Here is a 24,846-nt window from a genome sequence, read left to right as displayed (position 1 = left end):
GACTGTTCTGTGTGTATTGGTGTGTTTGCATTACAGACTGTTCTGTGTGTATTGGTGTGTTTGCATTAGAGGGTTCTGTCTGTATTTGTGTTTGCATTACAGAGGGTTCTGTCTACTTGTGTGTTTGCATTACAGACTTTTTTGTGTGTATTGGTGTGTTTGTATTACAAACTGTTCTGTGTATTGGTGTGTTTGCATTACAGACTGTTCTGTCTGTATTGGTGTGTTTGTATTACAGACTGTTCTGTGTGTATTGGTGTGTTTGCATTACAGACTGTTCTGTGTGTATTGGTGTGTTTGCATTAGAGGGGTCTGTCTGTATTTGTGTTTGCATTACAGAGGGTTCTGTCTACTTGTATGTTTGCATTACAGACTTTGTGTGTATTGGTGTGTTTGCATTACAGATAACACAGAAATGTCTCACAATCAGTACGGCTAAACAAACACAAGCATTACAATAAAAAAAGTTATTCCAAAGTCGTGTAAACAGTTTAAAACATCTGGAATATAGTGATTGACCCTAATCATGTAAGCACATTAATGATGTTTTCTGAAAATGTATATTTAACTTAGTTTTCCAAGAACAGAAAATTCAACGATCTTTAGTGTTTAGCTTTACAGTACTAAAAGTTTAACAGTTTTTAATATTGTCCAAAATAAATGCATTAAACTGGCTGATCCCTTCACGAATGTTGTTCAGGATCCTTTGTAGTTATTTCTGTCTCTTTAAGAAAGCTTTAACCATTTGTGTTGTACCCATTCACTTCATGTGAAAGAGTTTTAGTGCTATGTTTTCCACCTGCAGGGCCTTCTGGAGGGCCAGTTAAGGCAATGTCCAAACTAAGGCCCAGTGAAAATTGCGATTTCACAGGCTATGCGGAAATTGTGAAAATAATCCAACACTATGATTTTTACAATATTCTTAAGCAATACACATTTAATTTCATAATTATTTGTATTTCATACAAAAAAAATTACGTTAATGAAACTGTACAGCTCAGCTATGTGCCTGCATGTAATATTCACCATACACAGTGCTGTGCAGTCACTGTCATGTCACTGTGCAATCTAAGCAGGAAATTAAAATACTACACATTGTAAACAAGAAAATGGATGTTTCTAAAAAGGCTAAAAATGTGTCTGCAGCAGATCACGCAAAGCAGTATCCAGCAGGAGTTTACACAGCGAAGGAGGGAAGCTCTTGCTCTGCATGTCCTGCAGCGTTATTGTAGATCACTACTGAAACTAGTCTGTTGACAGGCATTTGATGTAGATTCAAGTATTCGCTGAAAGAGAAAGGCAGAAATCCAGTACTGCAACTGCTTTACTAGCAAAGAAACAAAACCGTTACTTCATGTGACGGCCAGCTTACCAAACAGGCTCACTTGGGTTCTTTTAACCCTTCTAAAAATCACGAACGACACACAGGATTGAAAGAAAAATAGCGCTGATGCGCACTTTTAATTACAAAAACAAACAAAAAAAAGACAAAACAAACACCTAACTCCTTCGGAGCACTGACTAAACATTCGTTGCAAGTTCCTAACTAGCTCGCAGGACGGATACGCCATTTACCTGCCACAAACACACAAATAACGACACAAGTTTCACACACTACCTTTCTCAAAAACAACTGCTCGCTCGCTATCTCTCGCTCGCTATCTCTCACTCGCTATCTCTCACTCGCTATCACGCACACGCACACGCACACGCACACGCACACGCACACGCACACGCACACGCACACGCACACGCACGTCGGGCTCCTCACTCAGCATCCCTGAGCAGACTGGCTGCCTCTCTTAAATACCCTGCACCTGGTTCTAATTTACAATTACCACCAGGTGCTGGGGATAACTAAACAATTAAGCAATTAAACCCTTAGCCCATTCACCCAAACGTGCATTCTCACATGTTTTTTTAGCAGGGAGGATTTTAACCCCCTCCCTGCTATCTCACACTTCCATATTCCAAAAGTCTACTTATTAAATTTTGACCTGACAGAGGCCTTTGTTTGCGCACACAAAAATTTGAAAAAATTGCCAACCAAAAGTTAGGGAAATTCTTCAGACATTGTAGTAAATGGTGGAGTAAATCCTTCATCAGCCCAGATGAGTCGTGAATACTTACCTACAGTTGCCGAGTATCACAAGAAGATTATGGAATTGGGGAAAAAACAGTCTGATTGCTTGTCAGTGGTCACAACTCGATCGATACACAAGATCAGTATGGGTTACAGATTTTATTTGTTTTGCAAGACCTAAATGGTGAACATGCACCTGACGTACTAGAACTGAAAGCTGTCCTGCAGATACACTTTACCTATAGGCTGTTAATTACAACACTGTTTCACAAGCTATTGTAAAGTACTTGAATAACTTTGATGTTAACTTTGATGTCAGTGCTTTTATATGTATATTTGCTGTTTAAAAAAAAAATAATAATCTGTACACGTAATTTATAAGATATTTCCGTGCACATTCCGCGAAATACGATACTTTACCTGTGACACTGCCGTGAATTTTAAATAAAGTGTCACAGGGTGCTCATGATATGCGTATGGGGGAAGGTGACCACCTACAATGAAACGATTTCTGATTGCCATTTAATAATACAAATACAAAGCAAATATGTATCAGTGTAATGCTATTAAAACTGCATGCTATTAATATGAATGTTATTAAAACTGTGAAATTAAATCTAATTTCTTTTAGTCTAAAAAGTCTACACTCGCTCGCAACCAAAAACTGAAGGGGCTACACCCCATTTTGTACAGCACGCATAAAGTACATTCAAATAATTTTCTGTGTCATTAGAATAGAATCCTATAATCATTTTGACTGAAACTCCAGGGGCAAAACCAATGTTTTGGCTAGGGTTCTGAGGGCCGCCATAGCTCTGGGCTCTCAGATGCACCCAAGCATTTTGGACCATTTTCAGAAGCAAATTTGAACTTGAAAAATAAATTCAGAAATTACTTCCTTACAACTTGTCATTTTACCAGATGGACAAACTTGAAAAAGCACACATGAGCTAGTAAACAAACATGTTTTTTTAAAATGCTCCAGGACTTACTGATTGAGGGTCAATTTGCCCCCCTCCCAACATTTTTGTGGGGCATTTTCTTTAGTGAGGGGTCAATATGTTTTATGATTTAGAACTCAACACAACCAAAGTATTTGTATACATGCCAACAGTGTACAGACCTTGTCTTTCCAAAGAACAACAACAATTTAAAATGTAAAAACTAAGTTTTCATTTAGTATTCAGTCAGTAAGAATTATATCTTGAAATTACCTTGATAAAAAAAAAGAAAGAAATTGGTAAAAACAAGGTATCCCTACATCACTTAATTCACTTTTTTGCAGCTGTTGTGCAGAAGATTTCCTTTTCATGTATGAACTTTGTCAGGGCCTTCTCATAATCAAACCCCTTCCAGTGAGTTTCCTCCACTCTTGTGACAAGGAGGTATTCAGTCTGTCACTTGCCAGTCTATTCCAGAGGGTTGTCTTCAACACATTTTGAGCCCTGAAGCCCCTCTCCAACAACAAGACTTAGATGTTTTTAAACACACACATACACACACACACACATACACACACACACACACACACACACACACACATATATATAAATAATTTCAAAATTTTATGTAATAATTGAAGTTAAAAACAATTTGTGGCTTATCTTTTTAATTACCACGCAATCTGTATTATTAATACATAAAGTAGCATTATTGGAAAAATCAATTAGCATTAGCAAAAATAAATAAAATGCCATGTATCATAGCCAGAAAAATCATATATTGATGTACATTATTCATATAAATTACAATCAAGGTCATTTTTATAGAACATATCAAAGTAACATGAAGTTTAGAAAATGTAGTATTTTTTTTTTTTTTTTAAATAAGCTCTGGCTTTCATTTCACACATTTTAGTGCACTTTAATGGTAAATATATACTACAAGCTAAACAAAGTGTGCATCTCTCACATTCTCTAGCTGTCACTCAATCTCTTATATCCCTGTTCTCTCGCTCCCTCCAGTCCAAAACTAATGGATTGTCACTTGACAGTTCAGACATAACTAATCAGGCAGGCATGGCTATGTTTTGGACTAGCAAACAGATACGTTTACTAATACAGTAGTGTTTCAGTGCCCAGTGGAGCATTTTCATCAGGGTGGAATCATCAGGGTGGAATCAGCGTCATTCTTAAGAACAGCACTTTTGACACCCGACCATGAATGCTTTTTTTATACATTTTTTTTAGAAACACAAACTTGGCAAAATATGTTGTTCCTGTCCTCATCAAAAGTTGAAAATGGAGCTTATATTAAATCACAGTATAAGCCATTTTACTGCTTATTGGATGGCTGATCAGGTTTTTAAACTCACCTCTCTAACCATAAATTAATTGATTTTATTGAACATGTAATGTCAGTGTGAAATTGCATGAACTGTCACTAAAAAAATGCATGTTTTGCTAACTAGTTACTAAAAGCACACACCTGTCTGGGGGTGGGAATTACTTCCTATGAGGATCACTTCCATCGATCAGACCAGTACAGCTTGCTGATTTGCTTTTTTTATCTGATTGGCGAAGGACTGTATGAAGTAGGAAGAAATATTAAACAAACAAAAATGTAACCACAAGGTTAAACGATAAAGAGTGCGAGTGAGTGCACAATTCTCTATAACGACAAATTGTACTATTTTGATAGATATTGTTTACCATATATATTTTCAAGCAATATGATTTTAATACCTGTTATGATGCTCTCCCTATCGAATCGTCACATATATTCATTTGTGATTTAAAGTGCTCCGGAATTATCTGGCCAGTTGGCAACCCTAGCAACTAGCATTTGAATGAAAGACAACTGACACTGGATGGACCAGACGGAAGGCTCTCAAGGGCTTGATTTGGCCCGCAGGCCGCCAATTGAAGAACACTGTACTAGACTGTGCACAGATCCTTGTATTTTAAACAGGAAATAAAATGTGATTGAAGTGTGTCTGGACGATAGGGTGAATGTGGTTCCTTGTGTTTTGTTAGTTATTTTTGGTTATTTAATAAATACGAATGCTTTGGCGAATCACTCCACAATACTTTATCTGTGTGTCTTCCTGCTCTGATATCACCTACCAAGCCATGCTGTCACTTATGGTGCCAGAATGGGATACAACAGTGCCTCCACATACCCAGGCCACGAGAGGTGCTGCAGATACATTTTTCAGAACATTTTTTTGTATTTTTTTTTGAAGAATGAAAAGAAAAATGTAAAGAAAAATTAAAAATGAAACTATAGAAAGAAAAATTAAAGTGTAGTCGAGGGAGATATGGGACTGGCTGATGAACCATAGGGTGAACAAAGAGGAGGCCCTCCCGATGGTCATCAACATGCTGTGGGCCGGAGATGGGGAGCAATGGGAAGCCTGGGAGCAAAGACATCGCCCAGCATCCCTCCTAGATATCACAGCCATTGCAACTACTGGCTCCAGATATGGGAGAATCCCCACTATCTCTAGTCTCATTAGGATGAGCCAAGCATACTCCAGCTCCACAGACAGTAGGCACATCCACACCATTGCCCAGAGGAGGGGAGCCCAAATGTCCAGCACCCAAGAGGGGGAGGCTGAGCGTCCAGAGCCCAAGAGGGGGGAGGCCGAGCATCCAGCACCCAAGAGGGAGGAGTCTGAGAATCCAGCGGCCAAGAGGGGAGAGCCCAAAAGTCCGGTGCCCAAGAGGTGGGAGACCAAGTGTCCAGCACCCAAGAGGGGGGAGGCTGAGCATCCAGAACCCAAGAGAGGGGATCCCAAGCATCCAGTGGTCAAGAGGGGTGAGCCCAAGGGTTCAGCATGCAAAAAGGAGGAGGCCAAGCACCCAGTGCCCAAGGGGGGAGGCCGAACATCCAGTGCCCAAGAGGGAGGAGCCCAAGAGTCCATCACCCAAGAGGGGGGAGGCCGAGTGTCCAGAGCCCAAGAATCCAGCATCCAAGAGGGGGGAGGCCGAGTGTCCAGAGCCCAAGAATACAGCATCCAAGAGGGGGGAGGCCGAGCATCCAGCGCCATGAGGGGAGAGCCCAAGAATCCAGCATTCAAGAGGGAGGAGCTCAAGCATCCCACACCCAAGAGGGGGGAGGCCGAGCGTCCAGTCCATGATGGCGGAGCCTGTGCATCCAGAGCCCAAGAGGGCTGAGGCAGAGTGTCCAGCACCCAAGAAGGTGGAGATCGAGCATCCAGAGCCCAACAGGGGGGAACCCATGCATCCAGAACCCAAAAGGGACTGGGCCATGAAGCTGGTCTGCAGCGCCACACAAGAGGTGAGTAGAGGGGAGAGTGATGACGAGACCGTGGTCCAGTAGGTGTGGAAGCCAGCCCGCCAAGAGAAATGCTGCTGGAGGTGTGGGAAGCCTGGCCACCTACTGGTCCATTGCCGATGTCCAGAGACATCCTGCCAGGGACAGCAGTTCCATAATCGCCCCTCCTTTCCCTGAGACAATGATGTGGTGGTACTGGTGGGCCGCATCAGCCAGGGTTACAGCCTGCATGCACCATGCTTCATCAGTGGGGTCCAGTACAAAGCTTTGGTCGATACCAGCTCCACCATCTCCATCATATGGCCTGGAGCAGAGGCGGACTACAATAGACTGGGCTCCCATCAAGGTCGCGATGGACAGCATCACTAGAGACCCTGCCAAGGTGGCAACAGTAACAGGACACTGACTGAGATGCAGAGCTTTTTGAGCCGGGCAGTTTGTTAAGGATTGCCAGGTCCCCTAAAAGAAAAAGAGGGACAGTTCACCTGAGATGTATACTATGTAGCCGGCTTTGGACAGTTGTGGAAGGCCCTCGCAGACACCCCAGTCTTGGTGTTCCCCGATCTCCAGAAGACTTTCATTCTGGATATGGAGGCAAGCAATGTGCTGATCGGGAAGCTGCTGGCCATCGGAGAGCGAGTCGTGGCATACTACAGCCAGGCACTGAGCAAGCTTGAATGGAACTACTGCGTGACCCGACGAGAGGGTAAGTTCTACCACTACAGCTGTGGACCCCCAATGGAATTGCCACAGGGCAAGCTCCAGTGTCAGCAGGGTCTGGATGCCAAGCTGGCTCCCATGCTCTGCTGGTTAACGGCGGGGCAGTGACAAACGAGGGACGCTGTCTTAGCCCTCTCTCCGGGCTTGAAAGCACTGGTAGGGGGAGCCTGCGCTTCCAGGGAAGTGTGCTGTATTGTGCATGGACAGACCCTGCGACAGGACAGAAGAAGCTGCAATTGTTGTTTCCCCAAGCTCTTAGGAGACCGTTGTGAGCCGTGCCAGTGGGCCAGGGGCAGGGCACTTCAGCGCTGCCAAGTTCCTGGGCAGGCTCCGAGAGCATTTCTACTGGGGACAGTGCTGCCACAATGTGGAGACCTTGATCTGCCGCTGTGACCACTGCATCACCCAAAAAGACCCATTGAACTGCTCTCATGCTCTTCTCCACCAGTACCAGGTGGGGGCAGCAGGTTCGTTCTTGTCGTCATGGACTACTTTATGCAGTGCCAGTCCAGAACATCACCACCTGTGTGGAGGTACTCCTGGACGGCATGTTCAGCCGATTTGGGGAGCCTGAGGAGGTACACAGTGACCAGGGGCACAACTTTGAGGCCCAGGTGTTCGGGGAGGTCTGTCGGTAGCTGGGTATACAGAAAACCAGGACAACACTGCTCCACCCACAAAGTGACGGCTTAGTGGAGCAGTTCAATCGATCCCTCGCCACCCAACTCATCATTTTTATTTCTCGGCACAAGCAGGACTGGGACCAACACCTGCCCCTCGTCCTGATAGACCACCGAACGACTGTTCATGAGTAAACTGTGCAAGCCAGTGGTGCTCATGTTCTGGAGAGAGCGCCACACCCCCATGGACCTGGTGTTCGGTAGGTCACCACTGCAGGATGACCCCCAGACGGCTTGACCAGAGTACCTCCAACAGCTCCAATACTGTCTGGATGTGGCTGATCAGCGGCAGAAGTGGGAAGCCTGGGAGCAAAGACATCGCCCAGCATCCCTCCTAGATATCACAGCCATTGCAACTACTGGCTCCAGATATGGGAGAATCCCCACTATCTCTAGTCTCATTAGGATGAGCCAAGCATACTCCAGCTCCACAGACAGTAGGCACATCCACACCATTGCCCAGAGGAGGGGAGCCCAAATGTCCAGCACCCAAGAGGGGGAGGCTGAGCGTCCAGAGCCCAAGAGGGGGGAGGCCGAGCATCCAGCACCCAAGAGGGAGGAGTCTGAGAATCCAGCGGCCAAGAGGGGAGAGCCCAAAAGTCCGGTGCCCAAGAGGTGGGAGACCAAGTGTCCAGCACCCAAGAGGGGGGAGGCTGAGCATCCAGAACCCAAGAGAGGGGATCCCAAGCATCCAGTGGTCAAGAGGGGTGAGCCCAAGGGTTCAGCATGCAAAAAGGAGGAGGCCAAGCACCCAGTGCCCAAGGGGGGAGGCCGAACATCCAGTGCCCAAGAGGGAGGAGCCCAAGAGTCCATCAGCCCAAGAGGGAGGAGGCCGAGTGTCCAGAGCCCAAGAATCCAGCATCCAAGAGGGGGGAGGCCGAGTGTCCAGAGCCCAAGAATACAGCATCCAAGAGGGGGGAGGCCGAGCATCCAGCGCCATGAGGGGAGAGCCCAAGAATCCAGCATTCAAGAGGGAGGAGCTCAAGCATCCCACACCCAAGAGGGGGGAGGCCGAGCGTCCAGTCCATGATGGCGGAGCCTGTGCATCCAGAGCCCAAGAGGGCTGAGGCAGAGTGTCCAGCACCCAAGAAGGTGGAGATCGAGCATCCAGAGCCCAACAGGGGGGAACCCATGCATCCAGAACCCAAAAGGGACTGGGCCATGAAGCTGGTCTGCAGCGCCACACAAGAGGTGAGTAGAGGGGAGAGTGATGACGAGACCGTGGTCCAGTAGGTGTGGAAGCCAGCCCGCCAAGAGAAATGCTGCTGGAGGTGTGGGAAGCCTGGCCACCTACTGGTCCATTGCCGATGTCCAGAGACATCCTGCCAGGGACAGCAGTTCCATAATCGCCCCTCCTTTCCCTGAGACAATGATGTGGTGGTACTGGTGGGCCGCATCAGCCAGGGTTACAGCCTGCATGCACCATGCTTCATCAGTGGGGTCCAGTACAAAGCTTTGGTCGATACCAGCTCCACCATCTCCATCATATGGCCTGGAGCAGAGGCGGACTACAATAGACTGGGCTCCCATCAAGGTCGCGATGGACAGCATCACTAGAGACCCTGCCAAGGTGGCAACAGTAACAGGACACTGACTGAGATGCAGAGCTTTTTGAGCCGGGCAGTTTGTTAAGGATTGCCAGGTCCCCTAAAAGAAAAAGAGGGACAGTTCACCTGAGATGTATACTATGTAGCCGGCTTTGGACAGTTGTGGAAGGCCCTCGCAGACACCCCAGTCTTGGTGTTCCCCGATCTCCAGAAGACTTTCATTCTGGATATGGAGGCAAGCAATGTGCTGATCGGGAAGCTGCTGGCCATCGGAGAGCGAGTCGTGGCATACTACAGCCAGGCACTGAGCAAGCTTGAATGGAACTACTGCGTGACCCGACGAGAGGGTAAGTTCTACCACTACAGCTGTGGACCCCCAATGGAATTGCCACAGGGCAAGCTCCAGTGTCAGCAGGGTCTGGATGCCAAGCTGGCTCCCATGCTCTGCTGGTTAACGGCGGGGCAGTGACAAACGAGGGACGCTGTCTTAGCCCTCTCTCCGGGCTTGAAAGCACTGGTAGGGGGAGCCTGCGCTTCCAGGGAAGTGTGCTGTATTGTGCATGGACAGACCCTGCGACAGGACAGAAGAAGCTGCAATTGTTGTTTCCCCAAGCTCTTAGGAGACCGTTGTGAGCCGTGCCAGTGGGCCAGGGGCAGGGCACTTCAGCGCTGCCAAGTTCCTGGGCAGGCTCCGAGAGCATTTCTACTGGGGACAGTGCTGCCACAATGTGGAGACCTTGATCTGCCGCTGTGACCACTGCATCACCCAAAAAGACCCATTGAACTGCTCTCATGCTCTTCTCCACCAGTACCAGGTGGGGGCAGCAGGTTCGTTCTTGTCGTCATGGACTACTTTATGCAGTGCCAGTCCAGAACATCACCACCTGTGTGGAGGTACTCCTGGACGGCATGTTCAGCCGATTTGGGGAGCCTGAGGAGGTACACAGTGACCAGGGGCACAACTTTGAGGCCCAGGTGTTCGGGGAGGTCTGTCGGTAGCTGGGTATACAGAAAACCAGGACAACACTGCTCCACCCACAAAGTGACGGCTTAGTGGAGCAGTTCAATCGATCCCTCGCCACCCAACTCATCATTTTTATTTCTCGGCACAAGCAGGACTGGGACCAACACCTGCCCCTCGTCCTGATAGACCACCGAACGACTGTTCATGAGTAAACTGTGCAAGCCAGTGGTGCTCATGTTCTGGAGAGAGCGCCACACCCCCATGGACCTGGTGTTCGGTAGGTCACCACTGCAGGATGACCCCCAGACGGCTTGACCAGAGTACCTCCAACAGCTCCAATACTGTCTGGATGTGGCTGATCAGCGGCAGAAGTGGGCATATGACACCCTCTGCTGGAGGCAGGGTTTCCAAGCCGTGGAAAAAAAGAAAGGACTATGCCTGAAGCTGAGCCTGGTGGGTAACTTCAGGCTGTGGAGAGTGTGGGCCCTCCTGCATCAACCACAGACACTGGGGTCCCCAGCGGACACAACCCTCACCTCGCTGCGGCCAGCGTTCTTGTTGCCCGCCCCAAGTACTCAGTGACTTTGTTGTAGATCCAGGGCAGTAGGCCAACAGGGTGATTGTTGTTGTTGTTTTTATATTGCATGTTCTTCTTGCAAAGTGTGTGTTATTTCTGTATTTATTCTGCTTTGAGGAGCTGCCTGCCTGCCTGCCTGTCGGTCGGTTGCTGCTTAAATCCAGTGTGTCTGTCTCGTTCCTGTGTATAACCCGACAACAGTGCTTTAAGCGCCTGCTTTGCTATAATATTTTATATGTATGTGTATAACAGGTTTATAAAGATGCAGTCAAAAAATGTTTAGCAAATAATACAAGGATGGTACACAGCTTTCTTATGGAATGTTTTTTTTTTTGTTGTTGTTTTTTTTTGTATTTGGCCAAATGAGGCAGGCTCCACTTGCGGTGCTTCAACACAAACCTAAAGGTTTGTGGAAACTTAGTTTAAGAAAGCTGCACGATATCAGTGGAAAAATTACCATATACCATCCCGTATTTTAATATTCATTAGGTTATTTTCATTTGGAAGGAGAATTTTTCTGGCTAAAAGAAAACTACATGGAAACCCACGCTACCCGAAAGTCCTTCTTTTCCAATGGAAACTGACCCATTTTTAAGCACAAAGTATAATAGTAACTGATAGACAATCTAATATTTATCTGAGGGTTGTTCCTTAGTAAAATGTTACAATGAGATGGTATGTGTGCTACGCTAGCTTTAATTGTGTCTTGTGTAACTAAGCTATCTGTATCTTATATGACCTGTGGGTGTTTTAGTGTACATAGTTTAAAATGCAGCCTTAAGCAGAAAGTGATTTTATGCTATTTGCAAAAATGTTTTGGGTGTCCAAAAAACAAAATTCATTCACAAGTAGGCATTAGAGGTATTTGTAGTTATTTTGTGCAGATCATTATACATTTTTCACGTACCACACTTTGTCTTACAAGAAATTCACTCAGTTTTCACTCAGAATATTTGCACAGATATCCTCGCCCAGACCCCTGGGAGGACGGTTAGGAACAGTTAATCACAAAGAAGACATTTGCACAAATTACATTCTCACGGTTAAATGAACCTTCCCACGTAAGGTCTATAAAGGTTTGCAGACAAAAAAAGGGTTTCCCAAGGAAAGAGTCATTTGAATGCATCCCTCTTCATTGGCTTCATGTAAGATGTTAAGAGAAACGCCATTTGGAAAGAGGGCCATTGAGTTTGGCATCTTGAGCTGTAACAGACTGAAAATGTCATGACATGCTTGTAAAGTTGCATTCGAAGCGTGCCTGTTAGTCATAGATGGGGAGGTTGTTTCCTGAATTTTCTGTTTATTCTCAATGTTCTTGGAGTAAATGGACTGTAAACTGAAAATGTTTTTTTTTTTTTATTATTTTATTCATTTTATTTTACTGTCGCTTATTTACAATTTAGTTTCCTGCCTTACCCATTTGTATTGATTAATATTGATCATTTGTAATATTACTGAATGTACTCAAATGTATTCATATTATATATAATTTAACTATAAGTACACAGCTTCAGAATTATCTAAACTATATTAAGTAAAAAATGTGATCCAAATTGTATTTTAAGATATTTGCAAATTGCATTTTAAGTACACAGGAATCACTTTAATATTACAGTACACAATGTGCTTTATTTTAAATTAATTCTGTAAACAGAATGGTGTGTCCATGCAAATTCCTGACAGTTTTTTGAAATCATGCAACATTTTTTGCATGTGTTTGAGTTATTTGTGATTTTGTGTATATTTTTGGCTCAGCATTCTCGTGTAAAGTCTGTGTGTCAGTGATCTATTCACAGCCTGGGACCCTTGTGTTCACAGCATCTCTTCTATGGATGGCAAGTCTAAGCTAGAAGTGTGGGAGACAGTCTCTCCATTCACAAAAATAAACTTCCTTTCACTATAGATCTATCTTTGTCCACAAGTTCAAATGTGGAAAATGTTCAGTAACGCTAAAAATAACTATTTGAATTGTGTAAATATTCTTCCCTGGTCGAGGCATTCTGGAACCTCAATATTAACACATTGGCAACTGGCACAAACATCTTTGTTCTGTGTGCAAAGTGATAAATGACAGCTACAATCAAAACATATGTGCTTCATTTTAAAATAAGCTTGTGAGGAATCTCTAATTCTAAATATCCTCCTATATTCCAAACTAAACAGGCTACAAACTGTGTTATTAAATTAATATCTAAAAAGTGTTTAGTGATATAGACAATGATATTCTATATTCTCTCTCTCTCTCTCTCTCTCTCTCTCTCTCTCTCTCTCTCTCTCTCTCTCTCTCTCTCTCTCTCTCTCTCTATATATATATATATATATATATATATATATATATATATATATATATATATCATAGATATATCTCATATGTTAAATATAGCTATATCATATATTAAATGTATTCAAAACACAAATTATGGTATACATATCTCACTTACAAAAATTATAAACCATGTATACATTTTTGTTGTTTTTTCATAGAACGTTTGGACCAAAATTACTATTTTCTTGTCAGCAGTATAATTAAATTCATTAAACATATATACTTCAACTATCTAGGAAATATGGAATTGTACTGTACATCACGAATAACTATTTATTTTCTATTGTTTTAGTAATGACATCTATTGCATTTGAGATTTTAACACAGGTTACAGTAGCTGAAACTTTACTCATCTCTTTTCTTGAAATATCTGAATTTGTTTCAGTCCAATTTAGGCTACTTCTACAATTAAAATGATCATTCTGAAATAGTAAAGGTTTTACTTTTCTTTGTATTGAAGTTGTTTACATGCAACTACAAAGTAAAATCTCTCTGAACCTGAAAGATTAAATCTCTTATTTACGTACATTAACCCTCCTTTATCCTAACTATGAATCTGATCTGCTTCAAACTGAAGAACATCTCTTATCACAACAGTATTCAGTTTAAAAAATATGTGATACAGTAAATGCTATGTGCTACTGCTAAATTTTTTTTTTTTTTAAAAGGCAAATGTTTTGTTTTTGTCTTATAAAGACAATGAATTATAACACACAGCCCATAGATTGCCGACAGACAGACCTCAGCACAGTCTAGATTCCTAAAAACACTGCAGGACACAGCCTCAGACCTGTCTACTCCAAATCCTTCATAAAGGAAACTATTAGAAATGCATAAGAAGCAGCTTAAGACCCCTCTGAAATGTTAGTGTTTCTGTACAGATGGATTTTGTTGTTCCTCTATTGGGAGCGTTTTTTTCCTTTGTAAAAAAAATTACAAAAACCTGCATCTTTGGATTCCTGTTAAAATGTTTATAGATTCAAAAGAATTATGTTTAAATGTGTAATAAAAATATGGTGCTAGTTACCTTCTAACTGATTATAACCTAATCCAAGATGTATAATAAAATATTTAGAGCAATATTTTACAAATCTCGTTACAAAATGGAGCCTCGTACCTCGTTTTAACTCCCCAGCCCCCCCCCCCCCCCCCCCCCCCCCCCCCCCCCCCCCCCCCCCCCCCCCCCCCCCCCCCCCCCCCCCCCCCCCCCCCCCCCCCCCCCCCCCCCCCCCCCCCCCCCCCCCCCCCCCGCCACCACCTCCCCCCTCCCCAAATAAACTATATTTAAGTATAAAAATTGCACCAGAGCAGTGAAAAGGGAAAGAGTGGCTATCCAGTTTTTTTTTTCTTCTAACTCATTAAAAGATAGCTTTGAAAAAGATGAGCCTTATTAACTAACAGAAAGTCATTAAGGGGCAACTCAATTTACCAACATTGCTGTAGCCATTTATTAATTATTCACGTCATACAACATGTGAAAGTGTTTCGTCGGTAATAACAGAGTGCATTTCCTTGCATGTCTGGTCATGTACATTACTGCGTCCTGAAGTCTCTGCAATGAAATAGAATTTTCTCTTAAGAAGCTTTGTTTTCTTGGTCCAAAAGGACACTGCCATTAAAAACCACAAGGCCCTAATCTTGTGACATTATTTCTCCAGATTTAGCATATTTTTTAGCTTGAGATATATTTGTACAATGTGTAAGTTCTGGGCAGGACATGACGAATGTGGTGAGTTTGACTATTTTGGTTTTGAGTTTATGTCTACGTGTATATGGGGAGACATTCTCTGCCTCACAGTTGCTTTTTTGGGAGGGGTGGGGTTGTCTATCCATTTTTATTTTAGAGAAGGGAATGGGCACCTTAGAGTTCTACAGTTCTGCAATTCATTCCCAGTCAGCATGCTAGTAAGTACTGGTGTACTGCACTCACTCACACAATGCACACTCCGGTTCCTTTTGCTTTGACTACAGGGGGTACCAATGTATAATATTAGCTCCCACTGTTGAGATGTACCTGTGCTGGTTCTGCAGGCGCAGTGAATAATCAAAACTAAACTAAACAGTTTTCAAGTTGTTTTGTATGTGAAACTGTAGCAGCTTGGGTTACACCTCCAAAAGATATAGGCTGTTCTTGAGCTATTTTTCTTCATCTCGATTTTCCCCCAAAAATAAAATTGATTTACATTTAATTTAGTTTTTAGTTGAATACCTCTTCTATTTTTCTTGTCTTTGTTCTAGCATTTTATAATAAAATAACCTTCAAATACTGATATAATCTCAAAGGCAACATTTCGGTAATGCAAATATAGATTTTGAACAGGACATCTAATAGGTAGTTCATAAGATCCCTATCATTTTGTTAAAAGCACTCTCTCTCTCTCTCTCTCTCTCTCTCTCTCTCTCTCTCTCTCTCTCTCCCTCTCTCTCTCTCTCTCTCTCTCTCTCTCTCTTTTTTTTTTTTTAAACCAAACAGCCTATATTTTAGGGTTAACACAGTATACAGTAATACAGTGAATTTTGTAATGTAATTTTGGTATTTTGATTTGAAGCAATTTTAACCATATTTTAAAAAGTTCATGATATATATATATATATATATATATATATATATATATATATATATATATATATATATATATATATACACACACACACACACACCCCTACACTCAAACACATATATATTTTGTTAAAAATAACATTTTAAGTTTAAAAACTGTAGTTAACACCCATCTGCTCATAAAGATAGTAAAAGCACAGATTTTGAAAACTACATAGTTTTGTTTTTAAGTTTATTACAGATAAATAATGAAAAACATAAAGCAAATGTGTCCTTCCCTTCCCCCACCCTTTGCTTGCAGTTTTAATTATATGATCAGGGTGTTGAAAAAAAAAAAACATAACTATTTTTTTACTGTGTTAGGTAGTTTTAACTGTGCACCAGCTCTCTATATATTACAAACTGTTTTCTTTATTTGAAATGCTCTGATGGAAAGTGAGATTACATCATTGTACAGAGTATTTAAAGTGCCAGGGTCTGCTTAGCTGGTTGTAATGTTGTAATGCTAGTCAACATTTGCTTTGTTTAATTCATGCAAACATTTACAAAACAATGTTACATTTATTCAATTACTCTAAATATTTCTTACCAGCTATTAATCATTTAAACTCAGTGGTAATCCTGATGGGATATAATTTGCATTGTGAGAACAAAACCCTTCTAGCCTAGAATTTGGCATTCCGATTTGATATAACCAAAGCCTTAGCTTTAACTAAGTTCACATTTGTTTTCATTAAATACAGTTTGATATCTATTCTAGACTTATATAGGAAAAGCCAACTACAGTGAGCATAATAACCACACCCTGCTTATAAAAGTATTACAAAGTAAATGTGTCCTCCCCGTTTTAGGAAGATCAAATGAACACACTATGGCCCATAAAAGAGGAGAAAATTATATTAATATTAACAAACACCTTGAGATTGCTGATAAGAACACGGACTATCGCTTTTGGTTTGTTTGTTTTTTTTATTTGTATTTACTAGTTTTGTCAAATTAACAACCATGTTATCTCTATCAACAGTTAATTACTGTAATACTGGAATAAACACTTTGAAGATATGGCCCAATCTGTAAAGAATACACAGGGGCCTTTATATCAAACTTTTTATTCCAGTCTTTAATTGGCTCCTATGTTTTAAAGGAGAACGTGCCAGTTATCAAAAGTAGAACCAAAACAATGAAGTGGTTTGGGGTGTTATGGTCTCTAAAGTTGTTTGAAAATTAGTTTTTATTTATTTTCACCTTTCAAGAAATAGGAGTCTACAAATGAAGAAAACTGCCCTCTTTGTGTTCAATGTCTGCTTAAACACAACACCGTTTCTGTGGTACGTTTAACCCACACTGATTCCCTACGCTGCTGTTGCTTATATCGATATGTTCATTCGAATCCTGACTTCTTCATACCACAGGAAAAGTGTGATGCACGTTTGTTTTTATAAAAAGGTTTGGGGGGTGGTATATGCTTGTGTTTTCTTAGAGACGTATTGGAAGAGCAACCAAGCTATTCAGCGACCATTAAAAATGTGTAAATATATAAAACTAAAGTATATCTTGTCAGTCCTCGTTTTCTTTCTTTTTTAAATAAAACCACGTTTAGTCAGTAATATAATGCATAGAATACTTTTATATTTTTCCACAAAATAAATAAATAAACTTATCTTACCTGTGCCTGGCTTGTAACCGCTTTGTCTGACGCCGTTTCAAGCACTACCACTATGTCGATGCTTTTTACGCACAAACCAGCAGTGGCACAGACGAAAAGCTCTCCCCACCTGGAGGAAAAAGAATAGTCAAAAGCGTTAAAGTTAAAGCGACAAGACTTCTAACTATCTCTGTGCAACAGCTCACTTAAAAAAAAAAAAAAAAAAAAAAAAGCTACCATATCACGTTTCATAGCCCGTGCTGTGGACTTCTATGAATGACTTCTGAGACACGGGAGAATCAATGTGAGCGAAATTTGACACCCAGTAAACATGTATTCTAAACAAATGAGCTTCCTAACACTGTTTTCACAAAGTTACCCGTGTCTGTGACAAGAAGCGCAGACTAATGGCACATTACCTTAACTCGTGAAAGTTTTGTTTGCAAAACAGATTTTCAGAGTGCAAACGACAGGGTTCTCGATTTAATCTGGTTCATCTTTCCAGACCCAGATATCATCAGTACAGTGTACAAGCAACTTACATGAGTGCTATTGCCAGTAAGCAGGTGAAATATAGTTACACAGCTGGTACTTCCTGGAATGATAGTAAGTCAGATATAGGTTAAAGATCGCAGATAGACGTATTCCCCCATTTCAAATCTCTAGGGGGAGCCTTACCTTCTATTTCAACATTGCGTTTCTGAGACTGTGGGCGGTACTTTCACATAGTTTTACTATACACGCAAATGATGTAAATGATGAGTATAATATATAGTTTGTATGTGTTTTGTATTTGTATATTGTATTTACTGGTGCAATAACTTAAACGCTCAAACTCATGACTTTCCAATATGTGGCTTACTAAACTCAACAATGATGCTCTCTTGTTCGAGAACTGAGGAATCCCATCAAATGTTCTTAATGAGTTTGAAAAGACTATAGAGCCATCGGTTGTCTGGTAGAAGTTCAATACAGTCAAAATGCTGCGAAACATATGCTGTGTTTCAACATAACGAGCACAAACAGACTGAAAGCTGTGTCTTCCTGCAGTCTGGATAAACTTATGTTTTAAAAGATGTCTTTGCAACTCTTGAGTCAGCTATTTAGCTGTAGTATTTTATGTTGCAGGCTTGTCCATTATTAATATTTATTTGAAATGGTGCATGGCTGTTTGAGAACTCCCAGTCATTTGCATGGCTCTTTTAACCAGAAGGTCTGGACAGCTCTTGTGTAACTTATTGACCAAGCTGGTTCCGGAAATGATTGAATTAATACCTGCTCTAACCCCGCAGAAGGTGCACAATGAGAGCACTGTGCGAACTTAAACTTAGTTTACTAAACACGTTGAACACTTTTCATTAGTCAGTTCGTATATAGTTAACATATTTCGTAATTAAAAAGTTTGTTCAAAAGCTAAGTAAGTTCGGGTTAATAATAATAATAATAATAATAATAATAATAATAATAATAATAATAATAATAATAATAATAATAGATAAAGTCCTCCATTTTAGTAAAAGTCTTTCAGGAGGTGACTTTTTCAAGGAAGTTCAAGCTTCACCACTTTAGAGTTAAACTTAAACCTCTGACGCAAACTATACAACTGGAGAAACTTCACATGGCTATTTCTGTTAAATAGACTTGGAATAAGCATAAGCGTTATAATTTGTGTCCATATAGTCGGTCTTGCTGTGTAGTACAGATCGTTTAATCATCCTGCCTGCATTCTTCCTTAGGTTAATAAAGGTTGAAAAGTTTAGTGTTTGACTTTTTAGTTGATGATTTGTAGAATTATTCAAGCATTCACCCTGTAATGCAAACCTGTTTGAATAGCACAAGGAACACACCTGTGGGAACTACGTTGAAATCTGCAACACAGTTTTAGTGATCATTACAAGATTAACTGTTATTGTAAATCAAGGTGGCATCATTTGAGGCATATGCTAAAAGACGTTACATGTTAAAATTAACACGTTTGCCCTCTAGATGTATCGTTGTAATAACAATGGCAGGCGTGTTAAGCAGGTAGGGCTCTAGAAACCTAAAAAAAAAAAAAAGTGATAATAAAATAATAAAAAAGGTCTGTTTGTGTATAATTTGAGGCAATGTGTGAGGCATTCCTGTATTCATGTTATCAGTATTTTCCTATGTATGCTCGCATATGTATGTCTAATTAAACAGGCAGTTACCAAAATACAAATTACCCCACTGATTACCACATTAATGGTGGAAATTTTGTTAATTTTGGAGCACATAGACAAATGATAGAATGTTGAGTTGTGCTTTGTCGACACATTTGAAAATAAGAAAATACGTCATTTAACAGTTATCCCTCACAATCCAGAACTGAAGATTCCGAGTGGTTCTTAAGAAGAAAATCACATTCCAAAAGTTGTGTCATCAGATTCATGTTTAAAGCATTTAGTTTAATAATTATAAAATATTGTATTCATTATATAAAAAAAGTAAGCATTGCCTTTCTTTTATAAGGATGCTGCGTAAAGTGTCAAAGCTCGTATTGTTATAATGTTGGATTTTTTTTTTTTTTTTTTTTCACAATAAAATATATTTTCTAGTCCTGTAGATTTCTTGTCTGGTGTTAAACCGTCAGAAAGCGAGTTTGTTAACTGAGAAGTAATGGGTTTTTAATAGTGTTATTCTCTGTAGTAGAGTCCCTTTGAGCTCTTCGGGGTTAACACAAATTCACATTTCCAAAATATTGGGTTAAAATCACAATTGATGAAAGCAGAGATAAACTAGAATTAGCACGAGACTGTATACAGGTTTGATGCAAAATGCAGTGCCATAGAACACAACAATCTTAGTACTATTTTCTTGTCTTTTATTTAAAGATCTGTTTTTGCTTTCACAAGAATATTGGTACAGTTTGTTATTAAACCTTTTACTCTCCCACCTTGTACCTCTAATGCGTTGCTGCGGTTTTTGTCTTTTGTAAAATTGCAGTATGCGTGTGTTAAAGCAGTGTACCAAGGCTTGAACATTTATGCAAAGTAAAACTTTAAAAGCAGTTTTTTTAAAAAATGTTGATTAGTTAATTATATCAATGGACATGTAAGGGAAGATCCCCTGGTAGTTTTAGTTTCACTGTTTCAATTAAGCAGCCCCACACCCTTTTATACTTCATCTAGCTGTACGAGACAGCATTTTGGCTCAATTGTGTAAGTTGCATGGACTTGTGTTAGTGTATTAGAACCAGAAAAAAGAACATAAATGTGCTTTTTTTAAAAAAAAAAAAGATGCCATGCCTGTAAATAATGTCTGTTTAACTCTTACTGTGTTAAGCAGCATGTAGCTGACAGTAACAATACATCAATGGGATAATTAATAAATATATATATGGGGACCTTTTAAAACATTGTTTGACTAATTTGTGCAAAGCGTTATATTTCAATAACACGAATTATTAGATTGTATCGTCACTGCTAAACGGACAGTTTATTGAATCAATGTTGTGGGGGTGGGGGCAGCTTTCGGCTCAATGTCTTTATTACTGTACAGGGATTGCTGCGGTCTCTCTGTAAAACTTTAACTATATGTGCTTCATTTGCGCTGGGGTCCGCGGAAGAAGTCATACCGTAAGAGAAGCTGTGTCATCTCCTTTTAAATTAAGCTATTCCACAAAGGATGGGTGTGTTTTTTTTTCACATGCAGACGTTTGTTTTGTTCTTTTTTCTTTTAAATGTATTCCTGGCAGAGATTTATTTTATAATTTTTGTAAGACTTTTTTGAATGTGGGCTAGTAATGTACATCGTACTGACAAGAAAGTTAGGACCGTGGTAAGATATGTAACATGGGCTTTGTGTTAAACTGGAGTATGGATAGGGTGGGTGGAGGTGCTTATCTGTTGCATTCGGTGATTTGAAATAATAAAAAAGGAAACAAGGAGGGTTTAGAATCCGAGTATCCAGTGAAGCGATCCACCTGCTAGTTCCCGCTCGGCTCGGCGAATGTGCCCTCCGCGAATGCTTTTTGGGGTAAGGGCTTCCCGGCTAGATAGTTACATACAGCAAGCCCAGACCGCAAAAAGATTCGCGAAAGACATTGAAATTCCAGATCCTGTCGGGTCTCTCAAAATATCAAGAGCGCGCGGGTGTCCAGCGGTCTTCGGCATAAACGCCCCCGAATTTGAATCGACCCAGCCAGTGGCGGCTGAGGCGCTGAATCGTGTTTGCGCTCAAAGCTTTCTCCAACTCCGCGCTATCTGCAGAGATATTGGGGATTTCCAAAAAGGCCACATTCGAATCCCAGGCATTGAGCGCTTAGATCCACCATGCTTAAGTCCTTGATGTCAATAATTTGTGAAAGGGCCTGACTTTTTTAACAATGATTTTTTTTTTAACCAACAGTATTATTGTATACCCTAGTCCTCGCTGTAGCTACTGCAGCAACCTAGTAGCTCTGCGTAAAGAGAAGCTCTCCCCCCTCAGCCCTCAATAAATACAGGATATCTAGACAGCTCATTGGTGCAAACCAAATTTCGTCATCCGCCAATCGCGGGCCTTCACACAAACGACCCCCCCCCCCCCCCCCCCCCCCCCAAAAACACATAACATTGTATACCACAATTTGCGATACAAATTGTTTTAAGAATGACAAAAAACGATAAACGATTGATCCGATTTTTTTAGACTGCATATAGGATTATTATATAGTATTATGCACCTCATAATTGAAAAACTATGAATGTAATGTATGTATAGCCTCTACAAACTAAACACACACCAACAGCAATTAGACTTCTGACACAACTAGAATCTTATAAATACTCATAATGCAGATTTATATTGCTTAGTTATTATTATTATTATTATTATTATTATTATTATTATTATTATTATTATTATTATTATTATTATTATTATTATTATTATTATTATTATTATGGGTCAGATTTAACCTCCATTTTAGTAAAAGTGTTTACTAACAAATCAATATAGTCACACAAAGCCCAGCATAATGAAAAGCAACTGCTTATAGCAATATATGCTGTCCCAAACTGACAAACCAATTAGACTCTCACCAGTACTTAACCCTAACCACAATCAATTAGGAGGGGATTGCCACCGAAACCACTTCATTGAAATATCTTACAGCAATGCAGTGCTTGCTAATGCTGTCAAGAGGTATGGGCAAGTGAGCAATCATACACCTTAAATATTACGAACAGCAGAACACTACACAACTGAGGTAAGCCAGCAAGCCAGCTATCGTTATATATATATATATATATATATTATATATATATATATATATATATATATATATATATATAATAGATATCTCAAACACTTCTGCCAAGAGTTTAAAAATAACCCAAACCAAAAGATACCGCAGTGTTCCAATCTGTTTACAAAAACTAAAGATTCAATCATTCCAATATGCAACCCTTATTTGAGAAAGACAAAAACACGCAGCTAGCCCACTTAATGTCTCATAACTCCTCCAAAAGTTATCCCACATAACAATGAATAAACATCTTCACAGTGAGCAGAAGGATTTAAATCACACTTACCACGTCGGTCCAGCCCCCTGTCCTTCTCCGTGCAAGTGTGTCTGTGTGTGTGTTTAGTTTGGTGTTTTTCTTTGCCACAAAGACTCTAGAGCCCGGTATCCCCGTCTCCGGTTATGTATATAAGTTTCCGAAGTGAGTGGGAGGATCACGATCTTGGTAATTCTGTATTTCTGGATCACCCCCAACACCCCTTCTACAAGTTGGTGCAAGGGCAACAGGAAAAATGCATGCCCAGATGGCACCCTGATGTCGTTTTGATTGGGTGTGCTTTTCATTTAGGGATGTCTCAAATAAGTCACGATTTTCCCCTCCGTTTCGAGTGCACTGTGACTGAAGTCCTGACGCAGCCAACGCACATTACTCACTTTAACAGTCACGACTTGGAAATCCACGCTGTTTCCATTAAAATTACAACGCCAGCATTGCGATATTTAAGAGGGTCTTGTCTGTCTGGTTGTGCTCTGTGGCAGACTTGCAAACCGCCGATGAGAGGTGAGAATATATTTTTTCTCCACCAAAAGTAAAATACAAACTCATTATTAAACGGGTTTGGATAAAAACGTTTAAAAAAAAATCATCCATACACCCCCACACCTCAATGTTGGATCAGAGTACATGGAAATCCTAGTCTGACAGCGGTATATCTTACTCTATATGGATTAACCGTTTTGGTAAGCTTCCATGTTTTATTTGTTTCCAGGTTTTTGTGAACAAAACAAATCTTAGCATCATATTTGCTTCGGCATATGCTCTTTTTGGAAGCTCAAACTTTCCATATACTAATCTTTTAAAACAGATGTTGAAAGTATTGTGTAGTATGAATATGACATTGAAATATATACATCTATATTTATTAGGTCTTTTGTATTTATCCACTGCGTTTTGATGCTTTGATGCTTTGACTCAAATTGAAAATGATATTAGTTTTTTGACTAAAATAGTTGCTATCTTTAGAGTTTGTTATGGGTTAAATTGCTTTCATTTTTATGTAATCAATGCAAGTGATTTTGCCTTTTTTCCGATCAGACTGCCTGTGTTTGGTTAACGGCGGTCATACCCAGTGTAGCAGCTCTTAACGCAGCTTAACCACAAAGACACAATTGAATAAAAAATGCATCTTGTGAGTCAGACTCTCCATTAACGCATCTGGATACGAATCAGAAAAGGAAAGGTTTATAAAATGAAGGTGGATACATTTATAGGAAACAAAAAGGCATGAGATGGGTGGGAGAGTAACCTATAGCTTCCTTTTCTATGAGACAACATCATCAGGTAGAACTGGCTCAAAAGAAGCACTAGGGGAGAGCGGTAAACCAGACTTGGAGACACGCAAAGGTTCTTCGATTGTAAGGCACGGTACCGTACAACATCAGTTTCGTACTGGGAGTTTTCAGCACCAGATCGAGAGGACAGCTCCTCTACCGCCAAAGCATTGAAGTGCAGCCTGTGACTTCCACTGCTGTAGAATTTGGGTGTTTTGAAAATGATAATGCTGAAAGGACGACGTGGGATCACAAGCTGTTATTGAATTTATTTTTAGCAACATCCACACTGGACAACTCACGGGTTTCCCCCGTCATGCTTGGCAAAGATGTTTTTGCAGGTTTGTTCCGATGGTGCATTGCATATTTTGCAACTATGCGGTTTTTTTTGTGTGTGTTTTTTTTTTTTTTTTTTTTTTGCATGATAATATCCAGGGCTTGTTTGCACACATCAGAGGGGTTTCCTTCAGGCTGCTTTAAAAAATATTGCGGGGAAAAAACGAAAAGAGACTCAACAGCGCCGACAGACAAACGTAGCCGCTATTGATTTAAAAATTTACAGTCATGGTGATTCCCATCTGTAACAAAATACGCTGTTGCTTACGAACGCATGCATCTAAACAAACATCCATACGTCTTGGTAAAATATACAAAACCTCACACATAAGCATGTAAAAAGTAACACAACTTTTTTGTAAAAACGAAAGAA

The 24,846-nt window shown here is 40.8% G+C and overlaps 1 protein-coding gene across 1 annotated transcript in view; it reads right to left on the bottom strand.

Annotated features, from left to right (window-relative positions):
* The window catches only part of LOC121294460 (very-long-chain 3-oxoacyl-CoA reductase-B-like), a 133,949-nt gene that overhangs the window by 108,987 nt on the left and 116 nt on the right, over positions 1 to 24,846 (bottom strand). Inside the window, exon 2 of the mRNA XM_041218162.1 lies at positions 17,363 to 17,471. Within this exon, the coding sequence (XP_041074096.1) occupies positions 17,363 to 17,471 (109 nt within the window). The remainder of the gene's footprint in view (positions 1 to 17,362; positions 17,472 to 24,846) is intronic.

This window comes from Polyodon spathula, chromosome 19, assembly GCF_017654505.1.
Source record: "Polyodon spathula isolate WHYD16114869_AA chromosome 19, ASM1765450v1, whole genome shotgun sequence".
NCBI classification, from domain to species: domain Eukaryota; kingdom Metazoa; phylum Chordata; class Actinopteri; order Acipenseriformes; family Polyodontidae; genus Polyodon; species Polyodon spathula.
The sequence above is the reverse complement of the archived record's forward strand: the minus strand, read 5'-3'. Positions and strand labels throughout refer to the sequence as shown.